At 41.8% G+C, this 25026-nt stretch overlaps 2 protein-coding genes across 5 annotated transcripts in view; one reads left to right on the forward strand and one right to left on the reverse strand.

Moving 5' to 3' along the window:
* The window catches only part of LOC136678076 (epidermal growth factor receptor substrate 15-like 1), a 33702-nt gene extending 17419 nt beyond the window's left edge, over positions 1-16283 (forward strand). Inside the window, exons 21-24 of one of the 4 annotated variants that reach the window (XM_066655900.1) lie at positions 2822-2904; positions 3759-3852; positions 10854-10870; positions 13812-16283. In XM_066655900.1, the coding sequence (XP_066511997.1) occupies positions 2822-2904; positions 3759-3852; positions 10854-10870; positions 13812-13958 (341 nt within the window). In that variant the 3' untranslated portion in view covers positions 13959-16283. Of the gene's footprint in view, positions 1-2821; positions 2905-3758; positions 3853-6988; positions 8389-10853; positions 10871-13811 lie in introns of those variants that run through there. The other 3 variants (XM_066655904.1, XM_066655901.1, XM_066655902.1) reach the window with 3 other exon arrangements.
* Positions 16284-22971: 6688 nt separating this feature from the next.
* LOC136678625 (Krueppel-like factor 2) overlaps positions 22972-25026 on the reverse strand; it is a 3274-nt gene continuing 1219 nt past the window's right edge. The window contains exons 2-3 of the mRNA XM_066656688.1: positions 24406-25026; positions 22972-23883 (exon numbers count right to left, since the gene is read on the reverse strand). The exon at positions 24406-25026 is cut by the window's right edge and continues 256 nt beyond it. Of these exons, the coding sequence (XP_066512785.1) occupies positions 23708-23883; positions 24406-25026 (797 nt within the window). The 3' untranslated portion in view covers positions 22972-23707. The remainder of the gene's footprint in view (positions 23884-24405) is intronic.

Here is a 25026-nt window from a genome sequence, read left to right on the forward strand (position 1 = left end):
AAGGTGTGAGACAGATTTAGCAGACTGTATATTTTAAGCTGGCCAGCGAATTCTGCACACACTATTACTTTGAAGTCATGTGAGACCTTTTGACCTCTCATTTTAATATAAAAGGAAAACAGATGAATATAACGATAAGCTTCCTTTTTTTTTAATTTTTTATTGCTGCAGTTTGTTACTGGTCATCTGTCTTTTACAACACAAGGCAAGTCTGTAGTGAGGATTCACAGAGTTGTCCGTTAGGGGAAGCTCTGATGCTTTCTGCGTAATGAGGTGATGTTTCAGAACAAGATCTCAGATAAAACACTCAGAGTTTCATAACAAAATGTAACACACACATTCTTTCTTTCAAACACCCACACACCCACACACAAAGTGTGTCCCCATGCTACATGACCACTTGTTGTGTGTAGTGTAGTGAGTAAGATATGGGCCCTTTTTAAAGCCTGAGTAACAAAACAAACAACCTGATTGCATCAAACAGTGGCTAAAAAAGCCACTGACGTAAGTGAACATCAGAAAGTGTAACATATTAGTTTTATAATATAATGTCACTTTCAGAAAAAAATCTGTATCTCCAAAATGATCAATTTGATAAATTAAAAATTCAAATTTTAAAAACTTAAATTTCAGTGGATTCAGAAGAGTGGGAAAGTAATGTTGGCACGTTTCTATTGATCTATTTTTCATGAAATTTGGACAAAATGAAGGGCAGTTGGAATTTTCATATTGAGTCAGGAAAAAAAAGTACACGGTTTTGTCCCAATGTCGAGAATAAGTTTGTCCCGACCAGTGCCACAGTCTTAAGGTTCTTTACCCATTTAAATATATTAGCAAGTATGGCTCATGGAACCAAAAAGTGGTTCCACTGTGACATTGCTCAAAGAATCTTTTGTAGCCTCATTATTTTTAAAATGTACGTAATATGGAGCAAGGAGTTTCCACCGATGGAACACCCCTCACTTTTTTAAGGTTCATACAAGTGTAGAGTTCATAGTCTTCATTTTAAACTGTGGTGGTCTGTCATTTTTACCTGCATAGCTTCACTTTTTCCTGTGGCTTGAGGCTATTTATAGAGCTTTTACCTGCACAAATAACTCCCGCTCTTCCTAAAATAGCATCAGCAAAAACAGTCTTGGCTTTGTGGCCAAACAGAACGGAAAACCTTGGCGAAGTGGTGTTAACGTGTTGTGGCAGAAAAGCTCTCCAGGAGGAACAGTCTCTCTCTCTCTCTCTCTCTCTCTCTCTCTCTCTCTCTCTCTCTCTCTCTCTTTCTCTCTCTCTTTCTCTCTCTCTCTTTCTCTCTCTCTCTCACCTCTCTCTCTCTCACACACACACACCACTCTTACACACTCTCTGTCTCTCACACACACACACAGACCTCTCTCTCTCTTTCTCTCACACCACTCTCACACTCTCTCTTTCTCTCTCTCTCACCTCTCTCTCTCTCTCTCTCTCTCTCTCTCTCTCTCACACACACACCACTCTTACACACTCTCTCTGTCTCTCACACACACACACAGACCTCTCTCTCTCTGTCCTCTTTATCTCATACACTACATAATTAACAGGTACTATCTTTCTATTTCCTTACTGAGGAAGTAGGGTCAATTTATGAGAAACACACAATCATACACACTCCAGAAATACCTTGTTTATTATGAACACTAGTGTGTGTGTGTGTGTGTTCTGTGTTTTTTAGCATAAAGCAGAGAAAGAGGGAAGTGTGTGTGGTGCTGGATTTCAGGGTACTTTATATATGTGAGGTGTGCACTTTTTGGTTTAGTTTTTTTCAATAATCTGCTGTAGCCATTTTGATGTGCTGTAATAAAACACAAGTTGTAGGTGTCCAAAGGAAATGCATTTGCAAATATATATATATATATATATGAGAAAGCTTTCCAGCTTCAAAATCATCGTGATGCACCACTGCCCGTGCCGTTGCAGAAGCTGCACTGTGTAGTGTTTGGAGGAGAATAGGAAACCACAAACACCCCACACCTTGCTGTCAGTACAATGCTGTAAAAGTGAATTACACTCTACGCAGCTGTAGGGGGAGCCCAGGATAAACAATACCAACATTTTACATAGTGTTCCATTAAGTTCTGTTTACATCTTGCACAGTTTTTAGACGGTCCTTTTCCTTGTTGTCTCATATGTTTATTTTTCAGTCCTTATACTTTCCCTTTACTGTAAATTGTGTAGATAATTCAAATGTCATACTGCTTAACGATTCAGTACCACCTTCAAATTTTTAAACACCTTCTCATATCCTTGGCATGTGGCCTGAATTGAAATAGACACACACACCCACACACACAGCTTTCTGGTATATTTTAAAAAGCCTGCTCTGAATGTGACTCCTGTGGTTGTTACAACAACCACAGCATTGTGTTACTGTGATTTTTGTTGTTTTTTTTCCCCCTGTTCATTTGCAAGTAAGTTAATGAAGTCATAACCTGCACACCACAGTGTTAGATAAAGGCTGTTTACCATGGTCCATCGAACACTGCCCCCACTTAACACCATAATGAGTTAATTAGAAACGTACGTCATGAGCATTGCACAGAGAACAGAAAGCAGAGTTTTCAGGAGAAAAAGTCATGGAAAACTAAACAGTGCAGCCTCAGTGAAGGTCCTAAAATAGCTGCACAGCTGCTGTGTGCAGCGCTCAACTGACGCTATGGCTGCATTTGTGGATGTTTCCATAATGGAGAAAAATCGTACAGAAAAATGCCACTCTACCTTTGTAAGAATTTATAAAATACTGTGTTTCTCTCTCTCTCTCTCTCTCTCTCTCTCTCTCTTTCTCTCTCTCTAGATCCCTTTGCTACAACGGACCCTTTCGGCAGCGACTCTTTTGGCGGGAAGAGTGGCTTTGCAGACTTTGGAAATATGTCAAAGGTAGGAGGGAGGTCACTGCTGAAATGGACTATTCATTCATCTGACCACAGGAAAGCACAAGTACACTCAGAACCAGCAGCAGTTACGCACCTCTTTGTAACTGCCATCGCTCTGAACAGCCCACTGTGGCATTAGATGGAATCATAATGTATCAACATTAATATTTAGGAGCCTTTTGATGAAGTGTTGTCTCAGAGTAACATTTTTTGTCATTAGTAATTAAATATTCCTGTAAACAATGTTGGGTGATGTAGGCTACAAGAAGTTAAACAGATTTGCGCCGACTGTTTTTACATGTCGTCTTTACCAAATGGGAAATCTAAGCTAGCCAATCTTAACTATGCCCAGATGCATTTAGAAGATATTACTAACAAGCTAACATGCTGGGACATGGTTCACTGAGGAAAATAGGCCTCTTGTACAAGATGAGAGTGTTGTTGTGTCAGTTTTTCTTAAGCTTTCCCTTCATTTCACCTACAGTGAAAAATAAAATAGTTTAAGTTCTGGAAGTTAAAATGGTGGTATAAAATCAATACGACTTAAAAATCTACAATTAATACAGAATATGGCACAACTTTGGTCCCATGAGGGCACCACCGTAGAGACAGTTTTACTGAGAGTGTGTCTAAGAACAAGTCACAGCCTTATGTTTATCCATTTACTGAATATCCAACTGGTTTCTATCATAATAAATCAGAACATACATTCCTGTGTTGTCAACCCTTATCTTCACTCTTGTGTGTTATCAGTCTCTGCTCTGAGAGGTTTGGATATATGGCTTTATTATAAGACACTTATTTTCTGATTACCCATATGATGTAGTATTCTGACTGCATTAATATTTGTCCCTGAAGGGCTCCGGTGGGCATGCTATAGGCCGAAAACCGACCTACCCTCTGCCCCTTCCCAAAAAACCTGTCCCAGCCAGACCAGCACCACCACCATATGGTGAGTTGTGTGTGTGTGTGTTTGTGTGTGTGTGTGTGTGTGTGTGTAACTGTGTAATAGATATATTCTGTATCTGTACACTTCTAAGGTGTTTAGTGTTCTAAAACTATTTTCTTCAAAGTAGTGCAGTACATCATTAACAGAATTACAGCGGAACCAAATTAAAAGAGTAGTGTCCCTAGAATAATCTCAAAGATTTGGAAAGTGGTAGACCTGCATGTTACTGCATTCCTGTGTGTATGTTTAATAGAGATATTATTGTGTAAATGTTGGTGGAAAGCTGTTTTTGTGTCTTTACCAGTAAGCACATCTAACATGTAATTGAAGCTTTTACCTGTGAAGCTGTCTTTTATACTACGAGTCTTTCATGCTATATGACATCTATCTATAGCCCCTTTCATAAATGAATCCTGGAGAATTTCTACCGAAACCCTGGAGTATCAGGTCCACAAAATTGCTGGAGTGGTCACTTCACATGTACTACACAGTGGGAATTTTTTTGTCAGATGCATTCTCATGGTGGGAAATGTGCCTTGTGCTTTAGGCATGGGATGACACAAGTGCAGCGTGTGGTGGAAATACACCTGAACTTTAGTGGCACTTTTCTCACATGCACTGACCCAGATTTTACTGGGTAAACTTCATAATGGAGTTACCATACATGTGTAAAAGGGGATTTTAAAGAAAATGGGCAAAAAATGGCTACAGTGATAAAACTTTACTAAAATATTAACAACCAGAATTTTACAGTTTACATAATGCTACACTTTAATTTCTTGTTCATCGTAGCCCAAAACTAAAATTCTTTTCAAGTGAAATTAGTGAAAGTGATTTCATACTAGATCTTTAGACCCGGCCCTTTCAGGTTCATTTTCCTCGACCCATATCTGCGATCAGAGATCCACCCCACCAGCTGATGCTGGGCTCCATCTGATAGCTGAAAGTAAAAGCACTTCCCCTTTTAGGAGGGGGGGTATCTACATCTTCAGGTCACTGCACATAGCTGAGCAACTGTAGGACTCAGATAAGCATGTGCTTGGTAGACTAACTGTGTGACTGTCAGCCATATACTCAAAGTGTAGCAACGTTGTGGAAAATGAACTGCTTTTTCTGGCATGGGGCTTTTGACATGACATTACAAAGATTCAGATTACAAAGTTGAAAAGGGATTTAGAAGGTGATCATGAAGCACAGGGTGTCACTTGTCCACGTTGATGTGTATACAACAATGCAGAGTAGCATGCAGTGTTCCACATGCATTTTATGCAGTCTGTTATAAATTTAGTGCAGTATAAAGTATTGGTAGAGAAGAGGAACAGTACATTTGGAGCTTTTTTAAATTTTAAATCCAATTTTATATCCAGCTTGGACTTTTGGCCTCTGAATGATTTCATGATGCTTGGGCCAGCACCTAATTATTATTATGATTATTCATTCATTATCTGTAACCCTTATCCAGTTAAGGGTCGCTGTGAGTCTACCTGAAATCATTGGGCGCAAGGCAGGAATACACCCTGGAGGGGGCGCCTGTCCTTCATAGGGTGACACACACACACTCACACATTCACTTTTGAGTCGCCAATCCACCTACCAACGTGTTTTTGGACTGTGGGAGGAAACCGGAGCACCCGGAGGAAACCCACGCAGACACAGGGAGAACACACCACACTCCTCACAGACAGTCACCCGGAGGAAACCCACGCAGACACAGGGAGAACACACCAACTCCTCACAGACAGTCACCCGGAGGAAACCCACGCAGACACAGGGAGAACACACCAACTCTTCACAGACAGTCACCCGGAGGAAACCCACGCAGACACAGGGAGAACACACCAACTCCTCACAGACAGTCACCCGGAGGAAACCCACGCAGACACAGGGAGAACACACCACACTCCTCACAGACAGTCACCCGGAGGAAACCCACGCAGACAAAGGGAGAACACACCAACTCCTCACAGACAGTCACCCGGAGGAAACCCACACAGACACAGGGAGAACACACCACACTCCTCACAGACAGTCACCCGGAGGAAACCCATGCAGACACAGGGAGAACACACCACACTCCTCACAGACAGTCACCCAGAGCAGGAATCGAACCCACAACCTCCAGGTCCCTGGAGCTGTGTGACTGTGACACTACCTGCTGCACCACGATGCCTTATTATTATTATTATTATTATTATTATATTATTATAGTTTTAATATAAATTTGAAAAGGTCTGCCATATGTTTGTGTCCAATATAAAATGCAGGATATCATTAAACTAATTACAGTTATAAATAATTTGCCAAATGCACAGTAATTCATCATTACTTTAGAAAGGCGTGGACAAAATAAAAGAAACATCTAATGTGCATCGTTTTATTTTTAGCGTTTAGAAATATGTACAAAAAATTGAAGCAGTTCAATCAGCATTGTCAGTTTTTTAAACGGCACTAGTGCCACAAAGGTGCTGCCTCTAGAAAAAAACTCATGGTGAAGCGTTTTGCTGGAGAGGAAGGGCAGGACACTAGAAACTACAACCTTCTTGTTCTTAGTCAGCAAGCTCTGTTCCCCACCCAAGGTTTACACTGGCATCGTACTAGCTGGCAACCCACTGAGCCACAAGAATCATGTGACGTGCAAGCACTTACAAGAAGTGGTTTCTTTAATGTGTTTGTGGTCTTTCACACCGTATCCAACAAGTTCACTCAGTTGACCTTTAAACTTGATATGAGCACAATGTGATCTGGTTCTCTTTTCCAGTAGAATGTGAATCTTCTTGAAGAAAATCCAGGTGTTTCTCTCTGAACAAATTGCCAGGCAATATTTCCCCTTTTTAAAGTCAGCGGGACGGCCCCTTACGACCAAAGTTTTGGCAACTTATCGCACCTCAAACCCATGAGAGTATACGTGTGTGCTCAAGTATATGAAAACGCATGTTTATAAAGAGCAGCAGTGCAAAAAAGCTTGCACACACCTGACTGAACATATGGAGCTTTTTAAAATAATGTTAAAATATTCTCATGTAATGCCTTCGGTTTAAATGTGTTTCTAATACAAATATAACAATGTGATCTCCTCTGTATGGAACAATTCAGATATGTAAGTTTTTTTTTTAAAATGCCTTTGAAAATCACTTTTCAGCTCTTGGGTTTCCTTAGTTGGAGAAACACCCAAGACCATGAAGCTGCTTGGAGAGCGCTGAATGCCCAGGTCCGGCACATCAGGTTACAGAAGCCCATCCTGACTAGCACTGTCTCGTGGGATTGAATCTGCAATCTCCAGACGATGGGGTCATGGCTTAAAGCATTGGCCCAATGGAGTCACAAGAATTCATTTTCTTTAGATATAGATTAATATATGTGTGTGTGTGTGTGTGTGTTCTATCACTTCTTAGCTGAAGGTGAGAATTTTGGTGGTGTCACAGGTCTTGCGCAGTTGTTATGAGTCACATTTTCTGTAGCACATTTATGTATGAAATATACTTTCTCACACACATGACATCCCTGTATTGTAAAATAGTTTAAGAGTATGTTTCACCCCAACTCCTCGGCCCTTCCTTGGATAGATACTACAAAGGCCGTGTTGTTATAAACCCCAAAAAGTCATTGTCTTACTTGTTACCAATGTTGGCCACAGGCCGTGTTCAGCAGATTGTTTTTTGGTGGTTTTGTGGTATCAGTTTAAACATGGGTGGGGTCCGAGCGGTGCTGTGCTCTTAGAGTTGAAGGAAATGTGTTGGTGGAGCAGGGGAGAGAGAGAGAGCGCAAGAGAGAGAGAGAGTGTGAGAGATTGACCGAAGTACACACTTCACACCCTCCAGAGCAGTACTCAGTGTGAGGTTCCCACGGCTGGCTAAAAGCGTCCATGCCAGCGTACACTCTCTCCTCTCTCTCTCTCTCTCTCTCTCTCTCTCTCTCTCTCTCTCTGTCTCTCTCTCTCTCTGCTTTCCATTTCCTCTCTTACTTTCGGTAAATAACGCCCCTCTTTCTCGTTCTGTTTTGGTCGTGAGAAATCTTAGGACGGCCTTCAAGTGCTCAGAGCGACTCTTATCTGACCTTTTGCACTCAACATGCATCTGTACATGATCTTAGAGAGACATGCTTCACCTTCCTTCAAGCCGCTTCAAAACACATCAGCAGGCCAAGGTTCTTATACCTCAGAAAAGATGCTGCAGATTTGAACTCTGTACTTTTGTTCTGTTTCAGCATCTGTATATACAAGCCTCAAACTGTTGTCTTTTGTTTTTGTTTGTCAACAGTTCCCTCAGTTGCTTTTGGGCGTTGTAATGAGTATTGAAAGTTTTTCTTTGCATTTGCAGAAATGAAACCGTTGATCTGGTTTTGGTGTACCGCAAGCCAGCTTTTTAATAAACTCCCAGATTGAGTTTCTCAGAGGTCAGGTATTTACATCTGGGCAATAGAGTTCCCGTATTTAGTGAAATATTTTGGTAAACCTTTAGTGTAGAGCACTGTTTTGAAGGCTACACGAGTTCTACCTCAGCCCTTCACAACTGACACAAAGGAACATTTATAGATGTTCATTCCACAACACGTCAAATGTCATAAAGGCTGAGTTTGTCAACTTTGATGTCAAGGTGACATAGACCCTTGGTGTCATGGCATTGAATGCAATGTTTATACAATTGACTTTATGGTAATTTTCAAATATTTGTTTATTTTAGAGCGTCATGGTATTTGAATTAAAATTCAAAGAAGGTTAAAAAGGGTAAAATGGAACTCACTTTACAGAATGACACAAACAGGCCTTTATGACAGTTGATGCCTTTTGGAATAAGCATTTATAAATGTTTATGAATGGTTGTGTCAGTTGTCATGATTATATAAGTGTCATGTAGCCTTTAAAATAGATTTGTAGTAGGAAGCAATTCAGGTCCTCAACTTTTTATATTTAATTTTTTATCCTGAATGAAGAATTTATTTACAAGGTAAATAACACAAATATTTACATTTAAGAGCCAAAAGATTTAATTTTGGCCCAAAATCAGTCCGTTCTTATTGGAAAATAATAAATCGGAGCTCTTCTAAACCAAACCTATGATCTGTTTACCAGCCCTGCAGTAATTCTCTGGATTTCCCTTGTGATTACAATTACAGTGCTTTTTTTTGGAGGCTTAATTTTATGGTTTAACAAGTACTCAGGCTCTGTACTCATGTTACTTGGGGCTACCTGCAACAATGTGCATTTCTACTGTGATGGTAATAGCTGTTTTCTCTGAACTGTTTTAGGCACGAGTTCAGCAGGAGCTCATACAGGGCTTCCTGCTCATAGCCAACCACTAGGTGCCCCTCTCATACGAAAGCCACACGAGTCCTCTTTCTCCTCGTCCCTGTCCAATAGATCTGCCAATAGAACGGCCTCCCCTGCATTCGCAGACTTTAGAGCTGTAAGTTGGGTCCAATCATTCCGCCCGGTTCGGCTTAGCTAGCAGGCGACATCTGTGTTTTATTGTGCACTTGTTGCTTTTGCCAAGTTTTTGTTGTCTCTGTAGCTTCAGAGGTTTTTTCCTTTTGCTTGTGTCTCGTTGTAGCTGTAGCTCTGGCATGCTAATTTTTCATCTTGTGGCTAACTCTCATTTTTCAATCCCTAAAGGATACAACTAGTCCAAAATGTCATGATGTGCTCACCCTGCATCCAGCCCATTGTTGTGTATCCTTGGCTTTGCTTGAGCTGCCCCTGAGCTGTCAAACGTCTACCCTCTGAATATCAGTGGAAATGGCAGAGTGGAATCAGACATAAGTGCTGTGGTCAGCTGGTCCATCAGGGAAGAATAGTCATATTTTTAAATGCATAAATTTGATATACAGGGTGTTAGGGTCAACACACATTTTAAAGTCGTTGGGAAAGGTTTGAACAGCTTTAGTCAGATTAGTGTTTTATTGAAATGAAAATAAGGCACATACGGCATTATTCAGCAATTTCATTTGATACTGACAATATGTTAAATTCAGAAAATATGAAGTTAAAAAAACATGAGTATGTTCTTTGTAATTATTTACATTTAGAAAATCAGCTACGTATAACATTTGACCCGACGTGCAAATTTAGCATGTTCTGCAGAATTGGTCATAATTTTGCATCTACTGAAAACTTGACTTGTAGACCTCTGGTTGACACAAAGGTGAGGTCAGGATGAGTGGGTGGTTTACCAAGTGCACTTCCTGTTTTCAAGCAGCTATTGGTGAAGGCTCACATCCGAATGTGCCACCTCTGTGTTTTCTCAATTCTGTTTTGGAAATCACTTCAAAAGCTGCTTGTGCAGTTCCTTCAGCTGTTTTTCAGTAGAAATTAAAGCTGCATTGGGGATGGATAGATAGTGTGTTCTTAGAAAGGTTTAAAAAAAAAATGAGCAAGAAAGATATTGAGCCAAAGTGATGATTTTAGGTTTATTTACTTCTGTGAATTTAGTAATAACAACACTTAACGTTTATATTCCTAGTATTTGGCACAAATGCCACAAAGGAAGGCTAATACCGTGTTAGGCGTCTAGCCCTTGGACTTTTCATGGTGCACCATGTAATAATGACAATATTTGTAACAATAATTATAGGTTTTGTCAGTTACAAACCTGAGACTGAGGAAGATCTGCAAAATGCAGGGAAGATGAAAACAACATGAAATTACAGCACCGTTATAACCAAAGAAGAAAATTAAGCCTAATACACAGTTAGTTCACAAAATGACCATGTGTGGTTGCTTATGTAAGCTGTTTCATTGATGCTATGTGTTTTACTCATGCAGTAGGCAAATTAAAGGAAACAGAATGACGTTGAATTGATAGTAATGTAGTAGTCATATTTACACTGTAGTCTACACCTCACATCCATATCATTGTCTTTAGCTTATAGCTCCAGCTTTGCATGCCATTGTTTTAATGTTTGAAGTGTTTGCATGCATTTGCACATTCTCAATATTCACGGTAGCTTGCACCTTGCTTTGTTTTGTGTTGTTTACTCTAGAACTGTGTTATAATGTGTTTATTTCCCAGGCCCTGAACGCTCAAAGGTAAGGCAGCATGGGTTCTGTAACCACAACTTAGCTCACTGCTTGTGTGTGTGTGTGTGTGTGGTGTGTTAACCGCAGTGAGCACCTACTCCACCCAGTGAACAGTCAAAATCCACTTCTCTCAGCCCTCACTCTGAAAACAGATTTTTCTTTCAGTTCATACAGTGTCAAATCAAAGATATGAGCATTGGAAAAAGGCAGTTTTCCTGCTGACCGATGTATGACCACTGCCCCTAACCACGGCTTTCAAACCAGTGCTGATCAATACATCTTTCTTTTGCCCTGGAGATTACTGCAAATATGCATTTGAATAAAGATGATAACTGAGGGTGGAATTATTTCACCCCAGAAACTGTAATACAGTCTTGACTAGGTTATAAGGCACAACACTAGCTGTACAGTAATATAGTACTCTTCAAACAGGACTAGTCCTACATGGGAATGTGGGATAATATCATAATTATATATGTTTCTCAGGGATTTTATCCCTGTCTGTGTATTATATTAGATGTTATGTAAATGTAATGAATTATTTCAAATTTTCAGACATGCTCCCTTTATCATGGGGATTCATTAGTGTCTGAATAGTACAATAGACCATTGTTTTTTTCTAAAGCCAGTTAATAAAGCGCTGGTCTGAGATTTAGTGCTGTGAGTTGGGGTTCAGGTCAGTTACATTCACACATGATAGTAGATTTTCACTATGAATTTTTCACAAATCATTCAAAATATGATTTTTTTTCTACTAATTTTAATGAAGTTACTTTAATGAAATCACTTTGTACTAGCAGCTCTGATATTAAAATAGAGAAGAGAATATTGAGATGAAGGTTTAAATTGCATTGAAGCATAAGCTTTGCGCTTGGGTGGCAGCACAGCTGTGTGTTTGATTCTGGAGTTGCTGAAAGGAATCAGACTGTGGAATGAACATGTCATTCTGATCTCGTTTTGATTCTGATTACTCGAATCCACAATCGTCATGATCTTAAATGTTTAGGAAAATGTGGGTGGGGTTTTTGTGTACAGTGCCTTGCGAAAGTATTTGGCCCTCTTGAACTGTTCAACCTTTTGCTACATTTTAGGCTTCAAACATAAAGATGTCAAATTAAATTTTTTTTGTGAAGAATCAACGACAAGTCGGAAACAATCGTGAAGTGAAATTTATTGGATGTGTCAAACGTTTTTAACAAATAAACTGAAAAGTGCGGCGTGCGATATTATTTGGCCTCTTTACTTTCAGTGCAGCAAACTCACTCCAGAAGTTCAGTGAGGATCTCTGAATGATCCAGTGTTGTCCCAAATGACTGGTGATGATAAATAGAATCCACCTGTGTGTAGTCAAATCTCCGTATAAATGCACCTGCCCTGTGATAGTCTCAGGGTTCTATTCAAAGTGCAGAGAGCATCATGAAGACCAAGGAACACACCAGGCAGGTCCGAGATACTGTTGTGGAGAAGTTTTAAAGCCGGATTTCCCAAGCTTTAAACATCCCAAGTAGCACTGTGCAAGCGATCATATTGAAATGGAAGGAGTATCAGACCACTGCAAATCTACCAAGACCCGGCCGTCCCTCTAAACTTTCATCTCAAACAAGGAGAAGACTGATCAAAGATGCAGCCAAGAGGCCCATGATCACTCTGGATGAACTGCAGAGATCTACAGCTGAGGTGGGAGAGTCTGTTCATAGGACAACAATCAGTCATACACTGCACAAATCTGGCCTTAATGGAAGAGTGACAAGAAGAAAGCCATTTCTCAAAGATATCCATAAAAAGTCTCGCTTAAAGTTTGCCACAAGCCACTGGGAGACACACCAAACATGTGGAAGAAGGTGCTCTGGTCAGACGAAACCAAAATCAAACTGTTTGGCCACAATGGAAAACGATATGCTTGGCGTAAAAGCAACACAGCTCATCACACTGAACACACCATCCCCAAACATGGTGGTGGCAGCATCATGGTTTGGGCCTGCTTTTCATCAGCAGGGACAGGGAAGATGGTCAAAATTGATGGGAAGATGGATGGGGCCAAATGCAGGACCATTCTGGAAGAAAACCTGTTGGAGTCTGCAAGACAATGATCCAAAACATAAAGCCAAATCTACAATGGAATGGTTCACAAATAAACGTATCCAGGTGTTGGAACTGCCAAGTCAACGTCCAGATCTGAATCCAATTGAGAATCTGTGGAAAGAGCTGAAGACTGCTGTTGACAAATGCTCTCCATCCAACCTCACTGAGCTCGAGCTGTTTTGCAAGGAAGAATGGGCAAGAATTTCAGTCTCTCGATGTGCAAAACTGATAGAGACATACCCCAAGCGACTTGCAGCTGTAATTGCAGCAAAAGGTGGTGCTACAAAGTATTAACGCAAGGGGCCGAATAATAACGCATGCCCCACTTTTCAGTTTTTTATTTGTTAAAGTTTGACACAATCCAATAAATTTCATTCCACTTCACGACTGTGTCCCACTTGTTGTTGATTCTTCACAAAAAATAAAAGTTTTATATCTTTATGTTTGAAGCCTGAAATGTGGCAAAAGGTTGAACAGTTCAAGGGGGCCGAATACTTTCGCAAGGCACTGTACATACAGCCATATAAATGTTTTTTGCCACCCTTTTAGAATTGACAAGTTTTGTTGATGTCCCGGTATGGAATAGTGCACCTCCCCTATAGACGGCGCATGTCTAAACGTATAAGGTCACAACTGTTGTTTACTTGTTAAATATATTTTATTTGGGGATACACATTTAACATACAGTTGGACCTGTGCCGACAGTTTAATTTTAATTTTGTTCCTTGCAGTGGAGGCGCTAACTTATTTTCAATTTTAAAAAAAACACAGCAAAGCTTGTTACTGGGCTGGGGACATTCAAATATTAAGTCACAAGTCTACTGTAAACCTGTCTCTCATGTTCTGTCTCATTTTCTGTCCCTCTCAGTTCGGAAGTGAGGTAGACCAGATGGAGTGGGCCAAGCGAGAGAGCAAGAGGGAGGAGGCGGAGCGTCTTAGGAGGCTCCGCCTCCAGGAGCAGAAGGACCTGGAGCTGGCACTGGCTCTCAGCAGGGCTGACATGTCCAGAACGTGAGATGAGTCCCCACTCCTCCTTCACGTCAACGCCCAACACTGCAAAATGAAAGAAAACATATATAAGAACACCTCTTCCTCCTGTGCTAAGCAAAGACCTACAATAAGGGATGCACTGAGACTCTCAGTACAAAATTCCCCTGAACTATGAGCCTTGTGTCGTTCAGTAGTTTCTGCTGCTAAACATTTCACACTCTCCTCCTATGCCTTAGTCAAACTGTTTTGAAAAATTGCAGATGAAACTCACGGGTGTGATTTCACTGATACATTTTCCTATACTCTATGACTTACAAAATATTATCCACATCTCAGTAATATGCCAGTTAGCCTCACCACAAGAAAATGCATTAGCGCTTAGAGTGGTTATATCGAAAGCTCATTTGCATAGAAGTCTTTTGCGAATTTACACATTAGATTACACAAAAAGATTATACTCTTTTTAATGAAACTTGGAAATTCAATAAGAAACTGCTACAGTAAATTTTGAGACATAATATATCAAGATATTGATAAATATCAGCATATTGCCCACCCTTGTTTCGTATATCCCAGGGTACCATGGTCACTTTTCTGGTGCCTTACAAAGTACACTGCTCTATGTCTTCGTTTTAATTTCAGTCCCGAGTAACCTCTACTTTCTTTTTAAATGCTGTGTAAGGTGACAGGTTCATGGCCACATTGGTGGCAGGAACCACCCACAGCGAACTTGCAGGAATAGCACACCACGTTTGCACTAGTTTCTCACCAGATACTTATCTAATGCTTCACAAGGGCTTCACACAGCATTGGTGACATCGCTGTGCTTTTAGGATGTCAGCTAAATTTGGCCAGTGTTGGCTTTCCACTTGATGACCAAGAATAAGCCCCAGCCTTTTCTTACTCCATTCTCCTAAACCCACCACATACAATCCCTTCTTTCATAGGATGTAAATACAGGGTTGATGAAGGCCTCTGAATGCACTATATTTCATCTAAAGACCGCTGCATTAGAAGAATCCCACTTCATAAAACAGAGCTCATTCATCAGTGCTTCCGTTTAAAACAGCATGGTTTATAACTGAATTTAACCCAAGCACAAGTTTCTCAGCCACCAAAGAATACTGAGTTCTCTTCTCGGAGCTGGTGAAGGAAGGTTATACATATGCAATATATGAATACCCAGAAAAACAGCAATATTTAAATGATATAGCTGTTAATGGAGAATTTCGCAGTAATTACGCCTATTTAACTTGATATAAACTAAGCCATTCAGAGTGACTGAGCAGTTGTGCTGTGTAGTTACTTTTAGATGTGCCTTTATATAACTGAGTGAATTCAATTAACTGGTAGCTAGCGTGTGTGTGGTAATGAAAAATGATTTGCAGTGTTGGATTTCCACTTAATGACCAAGTGCTATGTCTAGCGTTTTGTGCTCTTCCCAACTGCTATGTCGTAACCTCCCTTCCTCTCCATTCTCTTGAATGAATCTGTAATTCTTTTTCCCTTAGACAAAAACACAACCGACAACACAATGATGCACTCAGGTTTATTGGATACAAGGAAAGTCCTATTACTTTTATGTTATTAGAATTAAAGGTTTGCAATGGAGGTTTGCATGCAGCTATTTAAAGGTTAAAACTATAAATCAGAGCTAGACATGAGCATAACCAGCAGAAATTCAGTGTAAATGTTTAAAGATTTGCTTCTCAGGCTCAGTTTATGGGACCCTGTGCCTTGCATATTTATAGGACTTGATAAATACCTGGGGAAATGAAGTAGAGCAGGGAGAATATATGGAGTAACACTTTCACTAACGTACCAAAAACTGTGCTGGATTGCAGTGGACCCTTTAAGCTGATCTCTTTGCTTTTACTATAAAACATCTAAAGACGTGTCCCATAAATGCTGCAGACCTAGCACTAGCGCACAAACGGTTTAGAGACTTTTAAAATACATTTTTTGCATTCCCAAGTGCAGCACATTGATTCATTGCCCTCAGGAGAGCTGAGGTTTTATTGTGGTTTTAGGATGTTCTGCCGTTGCCTTATACTGTATATGTTGTTACGTTTTTATGTTTTCTTCTATTTATTGCTCTTATGTACACTACCTTCTGCTGTTTACAGATTATATCTATATGGCTTACAGATGCTTATTTATACTGGAGTTTGGTGTAGATTGAATCACTTCTGTGGCTTCTTCTGCTTTTGTGAATGTCTCATATCTCCGAAATCTCAATAATGGATTGGTGGAAATGGATTGTATTTGCATAGTTTTGACATTAAACCAAAACAACCAGTAAACCTTGTACTTCCAGTTAAATTGAATTTCTCTGTTTTGTTAAGAATTCAACAGATCTTTTGCCAGAATTACTATGGACCTGAGATGCCAAGTTCTTTACTAATGACCATCACTTGTGTAAAATCTGCATATAATCAGAGCATTAGGATTTGGTAATTTACACATGATTTACAGGGTTCATGTTTGTTTTTTTTCATTTGCTTTTTTAAAATGCTATAAACTCTTTCATTGTGCACTCTTCAGTTCATGAAATTACAAATGTAAATTAAACCGAGCCTAGGTAGCATTTTAATCATTAAATTACAACTTCAAAATCATTGGGATGCTTCAGTGAGCTGTAGTACGGAGAACAGAGCCTCTGTAGAAACGGCACTATGTCACTTATGGAGGAGAATAGGAAATCAACTCTCTTCCCCTCTGGTTAATTGCAAGACAGCAGTGTTAAAGTGAATCGCACTCTGCAACTGTAGGGGGAGGCCAAGAGCTAAAATACCTAATCTAGGGTGACCAAATCTGAGAAGCAGAAAAAGGATGATGAGCTCTCGCCCCTCGTTGTGTTATTAGCTGAACCTATGTGTGCATTCAGGTCCTTTACACCTTTATTTGCTACACAAAACATGGGAATTTCTTTTTTAATTCATCCGAGAACTTACATTTACTTTTCGGCATTGCTGCTCGAGATGAGGGTAGGTACCTGAGCTTTGCCTGAGGTAAACAAGGACCACTGACGTAATGACTGACCAATTAAATGTTTACAGAGAAGGATATCGACCAATAACGGTAGCTCTACAGTCAGACCGTCCAATCAGAAGATTTTAGGCTACTTCACCACGCCCCCTTCTCACTCAAGCGAACCAATCGGAGTAGGGGAGGGCGGGACTAGTTTGTGAACGAAACTTCTCGAAGTTCTATGTAAGCTGTAGAAAAACAAACTCCCGGATGTTTGTGAAATTCCGCCCGGACATTTTTTTAAGTCTAAAAAAGAGGACATGTCCGGGTAAAAGAGGTATTTTGTGTAAATAATCTTACCTAGTGTTCCTTTAAGTTATCAATTACTTTATATGCCTTATATTTACAAAATTATGATTTAATTTGTGCTCATAAAGCTTGACTAATTTCCATAGCATGAAATGGGACGATCTGGACCAGTCACACATAAGCCTTCTCTCTACATGTTCAAAACCAAGTGTTGGCTGCAGGGGAAGAAATCCACCAACGTTGGGTCGTGCAGCAGTGGAACGGTTTTCTTGAGTGATGGAGCTCTATTTCTTCATTTTGAGATTAGCTGGTGACATTTTATGATCCAGAAGTAACCTCACTAATGAACTTGTGACTGAGTCCATCAGATCTTTACAGAAATATTCCATATACTTTGAAGTCCTAGAAACGTTGAAGCTGAAAATAGCAGCCTAAAACCTCAGTAGAGGAAAAGTAAAAGACAATAATGTAGGCTACAGACCCTTTAATCATGGAATTGTGCAGACTGTGATAGGATTGTTTTGTGCAGACGTCTTATTCACATCTTTTCCAGAGTTATTATAGTAGTCTTCATTATTGTCTGTAATTGCAGTTCTCAGACCTGTTTTATTACATGGAGTCTCTCGGTTGGATCCCTCTCAGAAAAGATACTTCGTGTGAAGTTCTCCATTTTGATCTCAGTCACCATGAGAGAGCACTAACAGTCTTTACGCTGGAGATGGCTGATTTTCCCCTTTAGCTTTATTCTGCTTTATGAACTCATTCATGAACAAGACTGAACTTTGCCACCTTAGAAACCCCAGATGCAAGCGAGTTTGGACACACCGTGAAATGCTAGTAATACAGACATATACTTTTATTCCAAATGTCTGCACAACATCCTGAAAAAAGTTCCAGATTTGGCAAAAATGTGGTACATCTGCAGTTCTCTTATGGCTCACGTTTGGCCTTGAATGACGCTGTTGACCCCAGGTGGGTCTGGTTTTCTTGAATCAACCACAAGGCCACCTTATGAACCATATGTGAGGTCTGTTGTTGAAAAAAACCTCGGCCAAACAGTTACATTTGGCTCGTGTCTGACACACAATACGGTGACAAACCTCGGGTCAATCCCAGCTCATGACACTTGACCCACATCCGGTCCACACAGTTTTGCCGGTGCTGTAAATGCCAAAAATGACACAGATTTGGCCCAGATGTCTGCTTTCTGGGACCATTTACCAATGAATAATATTACCATTCTTTCTGTGAACACTTAATAATCATTGGGGAACTGAACACATGAATGGACCCAGTTCTAAGTTTGTCGTCATCCCTCTGTTACAGGCATCTTCAGCTGCACAGCTGGACTGGGCCTTCGTGTTCGTATTTTGACCTTTTACCCTACGTTCAAACCGGCTGCAATTATTAAATTCTTGCCACCGAGTCGATCGTCCCTTATCACCTGTGAGCGTTTCTGAACTCCAGTTGACCTGGCTGTCATGTATTTCACGCCAGGTGGCCCCTACAGTTAAACCCTGCCAGTTTGTGGGTCATGCAAGGTCACAGACAGTGTTCTGCAGGTCGTGGGTTTGAATATAAGAGAGCAAGAGTGTGTTAGAAATGAAGCATCACCCACAATTGAGGTAAGTACCTTTTACAGAACCACACTTTGAAAAGAAGACGGTTATTATGTTATCACTTCACTGTGAGTCATAGGCCACCTTCTCCTTTGTTCCTCCTGATTTAGAGCACCTGAAATCTTAGCTCAACTAAAGACCATGCAGCATGAGTGAGCACTTCAGCACCTTCAAAAATGATGGTAATTGCAGTAGTGATGATGATGATGATGATGATGCAAGAGCTTTACTGCCGTAACACGTGGCATAGCTTTCCTCAGAGTCGTCTGGGGCAGTGTTTCTTAAACGTTCCTTCAGTGACACACAGACAATTTATTTTTTTTGTTCTTTTTTCAGCCATGACCCGTAGATATTTGCTGTGTTCTTCTAAACATTCCACTCACACACACCTGCAGGCAACCCATTTGCAGTCACAGGAAGAACATGTCAAAATCCTCACAGACAGTGATCCGAAGTGGGGATGGAACCCAGGACCCCAAGACCCTGGAGAAGTTTTGCAGTGACACTACCCTGCCGTGATCCCAACGCTAGTGTGAAGCCTTTCCAGATGAGCTACTAAAGGGGACGGAAAATGACCTCTGATCAGTTTTGGAACCTAGAACCTCTCTGAGCCACTCTGTATGTGAATAATAACCCAGAGGCTAGAAAAAAAAGACACGTTCCTCCTCAGAAACCCCTCATATCCACTCATTGTTATTGTTATCGTTCTGGATCGGCTGGTAAGCCGAGCCCAGGCTGAGTGGGTCGAAAATGAATCCATCTTGGAAAGATTGGGATCTGAGTGTGAAAATAGTTTAGCAGCTGCATGAGTTTGTGGTTTGGTATGTCAATTACAGCCATTTGAAATAACAGGAAATTCCTTGAGTGAGTTTTTTATTTACAAAAGTCGATGAAGGGCTGGAATTAAAGATTCTCCATAACAAGGACAAATGAGCAGCAGCCTCAGGTGACACAGCAACACGGGCTCAAATTCTTTTTCTTCTTTTTTGCTATTTTTCTCGTTCAGCGACGCCCTTCTGCTTTGAGCCGCCACATGTGCGGCTAATTTACTGCGCTGCTCGGCCACATTCTTGTCCACTTTTACGCTTTGGCTCCGGTATCAAGTGGGCTAATAAGAGCCTGTCTTCTGTGATTGCTGTGGAGCTTCATATTTTCGTACTGGACAGTTTTCTGATATGAGTTCAGACATTTCTCTAGGAGTTTTCTCAGGTTTTGATTTCAAATCCCCCTTTGTGGCCACGTTATTTTTTTGTTGCATGTTTATGGAGCTGGACGATTGGTCATCTTTTATTTATTTTTCTTCTCTTTAATCAATCGTGGTGTGGCAGGGTGGTGCAGCAGGTAGTGTCGCAGTCACACAGCTCCAGGGACCTGGTTGTGGGTTCAAGGTCAGCTCCAGGTGACTCTCTGTGAGGAGTGTGGTGTGTTCTCCCTGTGTCTGTGTGGGTTTCCTCCGTGTGACTGTCTGTGAGGAGGTGTGTTCTCCCTGTGTCCGCTTGGGTTTCCTCCGGGTGACTGTCTGTGAGGAGGTGTGTTCTCCCTGTGTCCGCTTGGGTTTCCTCCAGGTGACTGTCTGTGAGGAGGTGTGTTCTCCCTGTGTCCGCTTGGGTTTCCTCCGGGTGACTGTCTGTGAGGAGGTGTGTTCTCCCTGTGTCCGCTTGGGTTTCCTCCAGGTGACTGTCTGTGAGGAGGTGTGTTCTCCCTGTGTCTGCGTGGGTTTACTCTGGGTGCTCCGGTTTCCTCCCACGGTCCAAAAAACACACGTTGGTAGGTGGATTGGCTACTCAAGTGTCCAGAGGTGTGAGTGTGTCACGCCCTGTGAAGGACTGGTGCCCCCTCCAGGGTGTGTTCCTGCCTTGCTCCCAATGATTCCAGATAGGACCCACCGCGACCCTGCCCTGGATAAGAGGTTACAGACAATGAATGATTCAATCGTTTCAGCTGTTCCGTTACAGTGCAGAAGTCAGACGCCAAAATAAAAGTGGCCATGACGAATAAATGTTTGCTTTATCCATAAATCCCGTCTTCCCTTCATTTTGGGAAGTTAATTTTCTGACTTTTAGCATCCAGGTAATCTCAAACACATTCAGTGATACGGCGGTGTGGGCTCTGGGGCAGCTGGTTCGTTTCTCAAAACGCTACATATTTACATATTTCCTTCTATTTTGTCCATATCCTTTTCTCTGTAACTGCTCCTTAACATCTACATATCCTTTCAGACCCAGTGTTGGGTTCTTTTCTCACAGTGGAAGAATGGGCATGAACACCTGTAGATCTTTTTGCGTCGGGAGCATAAGTAAAGCTTGATTTTTCTTCTGTTTCTCACAGATGGAAGCTTTAAGTGCTGACGGTTAATGAGGACAGTTTCCTTCCTAATGGGTTTGTTTTAAATCGAATCTCAGATGTACTTTATGGGCATTTTGACTGGACCAATGCTATTGCTTGATCTCACTGTGAATTGTGTTGCTATATTATTGTCAGTGTTAACCCTGTGATGAACTAGTGCTCAGACTGGGGTGTGATCGTGCCTTACGCCCAATTATTCCAAATAGACTCTGAACCCTCTGTGACACTGATCGGGACAAAAGCTGTTACAGAAGACGAATGGCTCAAAACCACATCTACATTAGCAGCACCCGGGGTCATTATTTAAAAGCGTGCTCGTATCTCGATGTGGATTTAGAGGATCTTGAAAAATGAGAAGTTTATATTGTTGCTGATGCGTGCCCTGGTAGTAGAAGTTACTATCCTCAGAACAGAAAAAGTGAAATGAGACTTTTACACCTCGCTAGTTTGCTAATAATAGCACCACTTGCATTTCTTCTTTTTTTCTCATATGAGAATTTGCGTTGACCAGCAGCGAGTGTGACCTCGTTTTCACACGTATGGCACCTTGCGCAACCAGAGAAAACTGAAGATTTTCAGCAAGCTGATGAAATTTCGGTGCAGAAAGTTGCATCTTGATTTTGCAGTGGACTATTTCACACACTTTCTTTTTTTTATTCTATTTTCAGTTCCCAATGCGCTACATGTATCCTCAATAAAAGCCTCAATATTCTGTACATGTCCAGCGCTGTTAAAGTAGAAACTATTGCCAAAAGTCTGTGGACGCTGTGAATGAGTCGTTGCTCTAACAGCCTTTACTCTTCTGGGAAGGTTTTCTGCTCGATATTGCAACATTGCTGTGAGGATTTGATCACATTCAGCTACAGAGCAGTGGTGAAGTCAGGTGCTGATGTTGGGTGATTAGTTCTGGTTAACGAACACCTCTTCAACTTGTCCCAAAAGTAGTGGACGGTGCTCCACAGTCCAGTGCTGGGACGTGTTACACACTCAAGCCGACACTTAACATAGAACATGGATAACTTCAGCTCATGTGCCGCTACTTGAGAGCGGGTCATGTGTGAGACCAACTGACTGCCTGCGTCAGAAGAGAGTGAACCTTAAACCTTGGCTTGGGTGTTATGTTCTTGGCTGTGAAAGCTGTCACCGGTGTAGGACTTTTAAAGGTTATTTAATGAGCAGGCGGTTTTTCTCTGTTGTAACTTTTAGTACGAACGAGAGTAAATCTTTGTGGTAATAATTTGACTGTAAAGCTTTAAGTTGACGTCACTGTTGAAACGGATTTCTAAATTTCATCAGCAGCGAAAAGACACTGAGACGTCTGTTGCAACAAGCCTCCATCAAAGGCTTCTGTAAACGTGCCATCATTCAGCTTTATCCCTGCAGCGCTGGGATCTTCAGCGCCCCTCCGTCCAGACATATCTAAATTCTCTCTCTGTAATTATGTAAATGTAATGTTTGTATTTATAGGCAGAAGCCGCAGCAGCTGGAAAGCATCTTGGCCCGGACTATAATACCCGACTCCCATAAGCCTGAGTGGGGGTTCAGGAATAGCAGCCTCATACCCTCGACTTAACCAAAACGCCGTGTAATGGCCCATGGTTACCGTGACCAGCCTTGTGTGTTGCAGCTTGAGTTTCTGGGGACTTCGTTTTCCAAAGAAACTTCAAAGTAGCCCATAATAAGAGGCTGGCGTTCGTGTGCCGAGCTTTAAAATGCGGGCCTTTTTAGGAACGTTCTCTGCGTAGGTTTAGAAGAAGAAGAACATCAGAAACGAGGCAACGGGAATATAGTCAAATTTAGTTTAATATGTACAATAAATACAGTACTTACAATATAAAACGTCTGTACAAAAAACAAACCAAAAAAACCACTCAGGACATCTAGCCCTGGCGTATGTGCTAATGTACAACGGGGCCTGAACAGGTTATTGTACCTTCATGATACAACAAGTTGGAATACAAATACAAATATTTCCATACAATTCAAAACAATGGCTGTAGAACATGTCAAATTGTGTATCAAAATGCATTACAGTTCTGGTCGAAAAACAATTTGGAGGCAGTTTTAAGAGCAAAACATTGTCGCTGTGCATACTCCATATGCACATACTGCACATGCTGCGTATACACGAACAGTCTCTAGGGTTGTTTTCCCTCTTGGCTTTGATTCTTTGTCAATTTTTCCCAGGTTTTGCTAGTCGTCAGGCTTGCACTCGTCTGGCAGCGCGTCACCATAAAGGCACTGTTTTTTTTTTATAAACCTGCACACTATTTCCAGTTTCAACAAATCTATATTTAGGACCAGCCCTGAAGGTTGCTGTTTGCCCCAAAACAGTTCATGCGGCCTTTAAAAGAACGGCTCTGTGGATCCGTAGTACCAGCTACATTGTTACAAAATAAGTATAAGAACAATATAAATCTTTATCGAAAACAGTCTTTTGGTCTTTAACAGAGTACATAAATAAGGCGGTAATGATGGTTATTTTGGTATGTCTTGCTCTCTCTTCCTTGCTCTCTCTCTCTCTCCTCTATTACATGTGCCTCTTCATGTGCAGGGCCAGGTGGTCAGACCTGGAGAAGGCGCGCTCGCACAGGTGGCACTGGAATGGCCGGTGGCCGGTGTGTTTGCGGAAATGACGGGTGAGTTCGTCGGAGCGAGCGAACTTCCAGCCGCAGCCTTCCCAGTTACAGTGGTACGGCTTCTCTCCTGTCAGAGGAAAATGAAAAGAGGATACAGCTTTAGGCCAGGATTCAGGAGATACAGGGTGCTTACAACAAGAGTCTGCTGACATAGTGAACACCTACAGTGTGATTTCTATGTGTTTTAGGTGTGTGTTTGTGTGTATAGAAAAAATATATACATATTTCTTTGCCTCGTTACCCTAATTAATTTTGTTTATTATGCTTCAGGAAAATGGAACTGCACATTATTCCATACACAACCAGAAACTGTTTTTAACCCGTCACAAAGTAACTTCTTAATACTTTATTAGTTGTAAACATCTGATGCTTTAAATCTTTAAAAGCGTAGCTCTTTTTCTGAGTTGAATTAATTCAGAGGCACAGAATTAACACACACACACACACACACACACACACCACTGTGTGTTCAATCAACACTTGCTCATTAAGAATAAACGCTGCTGGACCACAGACGTGTTCTGTGAAACTGCACACTGTAATTCTGAGAGTGAGGAGATGTTTCTAAAGTACTTGTGGAAGTTCTTACCTGTGTGAGTGCGGTGATGTGCTTTGAGGTGCGAGCTCTTCGTGTACGTCTTGCCGCACCCGGCGAACGTGCAGGTGTGCGTGGCGGCGCGTTTCCTGGGCCACGCACGTCTCCCTCGCTTGGGCTTGGCCTCGAGCATCTCGAGGGGGGAGGAAGGAGGCGTGAGGAGCGCGCCGTGCGCGGGACCTCTCTGTAGCGCGAGCCCCTCCTCGAACGGCACGAACTGCTGCTGCGCGTGCTGGGGCTGTGTGTACTGCTGGGGCACGCACTGTGGGTACGCGGGGGGGTAGTAACTCTGCGGGAACATGTGGCAGAGGCGCGCTTGGCCGTGCGCTCTGTCGTCCGGGCTGAGCGGCGGCGTCATGCTCCCGGCGCCTTGCGGGGACACGGCGAGCCGCGGCTGCTGCTCGAAAGCCATTGCGCACGAGGCCTCGCCCTCCTGTTTGACCCTGCGGCAGCTCTGCGCCACCATCCCCATCATCGGCCCGTAGCCGTCGGACAGCGGCTCCACTTTGATGTTGTCTGCGAAGTCCTGTCTGTGGAAGCCGGCTACGAAGCGTCCCTGCACGGCCACGGGGTCGCTGACCGAGCCGAAGGAGTTGTCCACCTCGCAGCGCAGGA

The sequence above is a fragment of the Hoplias malabaricus genome, chromosome Y (genome assembly GCF_029633855.1).
Source record: "Hoplias malabaricus isolate fHopMal1 chromosome Y, fHopMal1.hap1, whole genome shotgun sequence".
Taxonomy (NCBI): domain Eukaryota; kingdom Metazoa; phylum Chordata; class Actinopteri; order Characiformes; family Erythrinidae; genus Hoplias; species Hoplias malabaricus.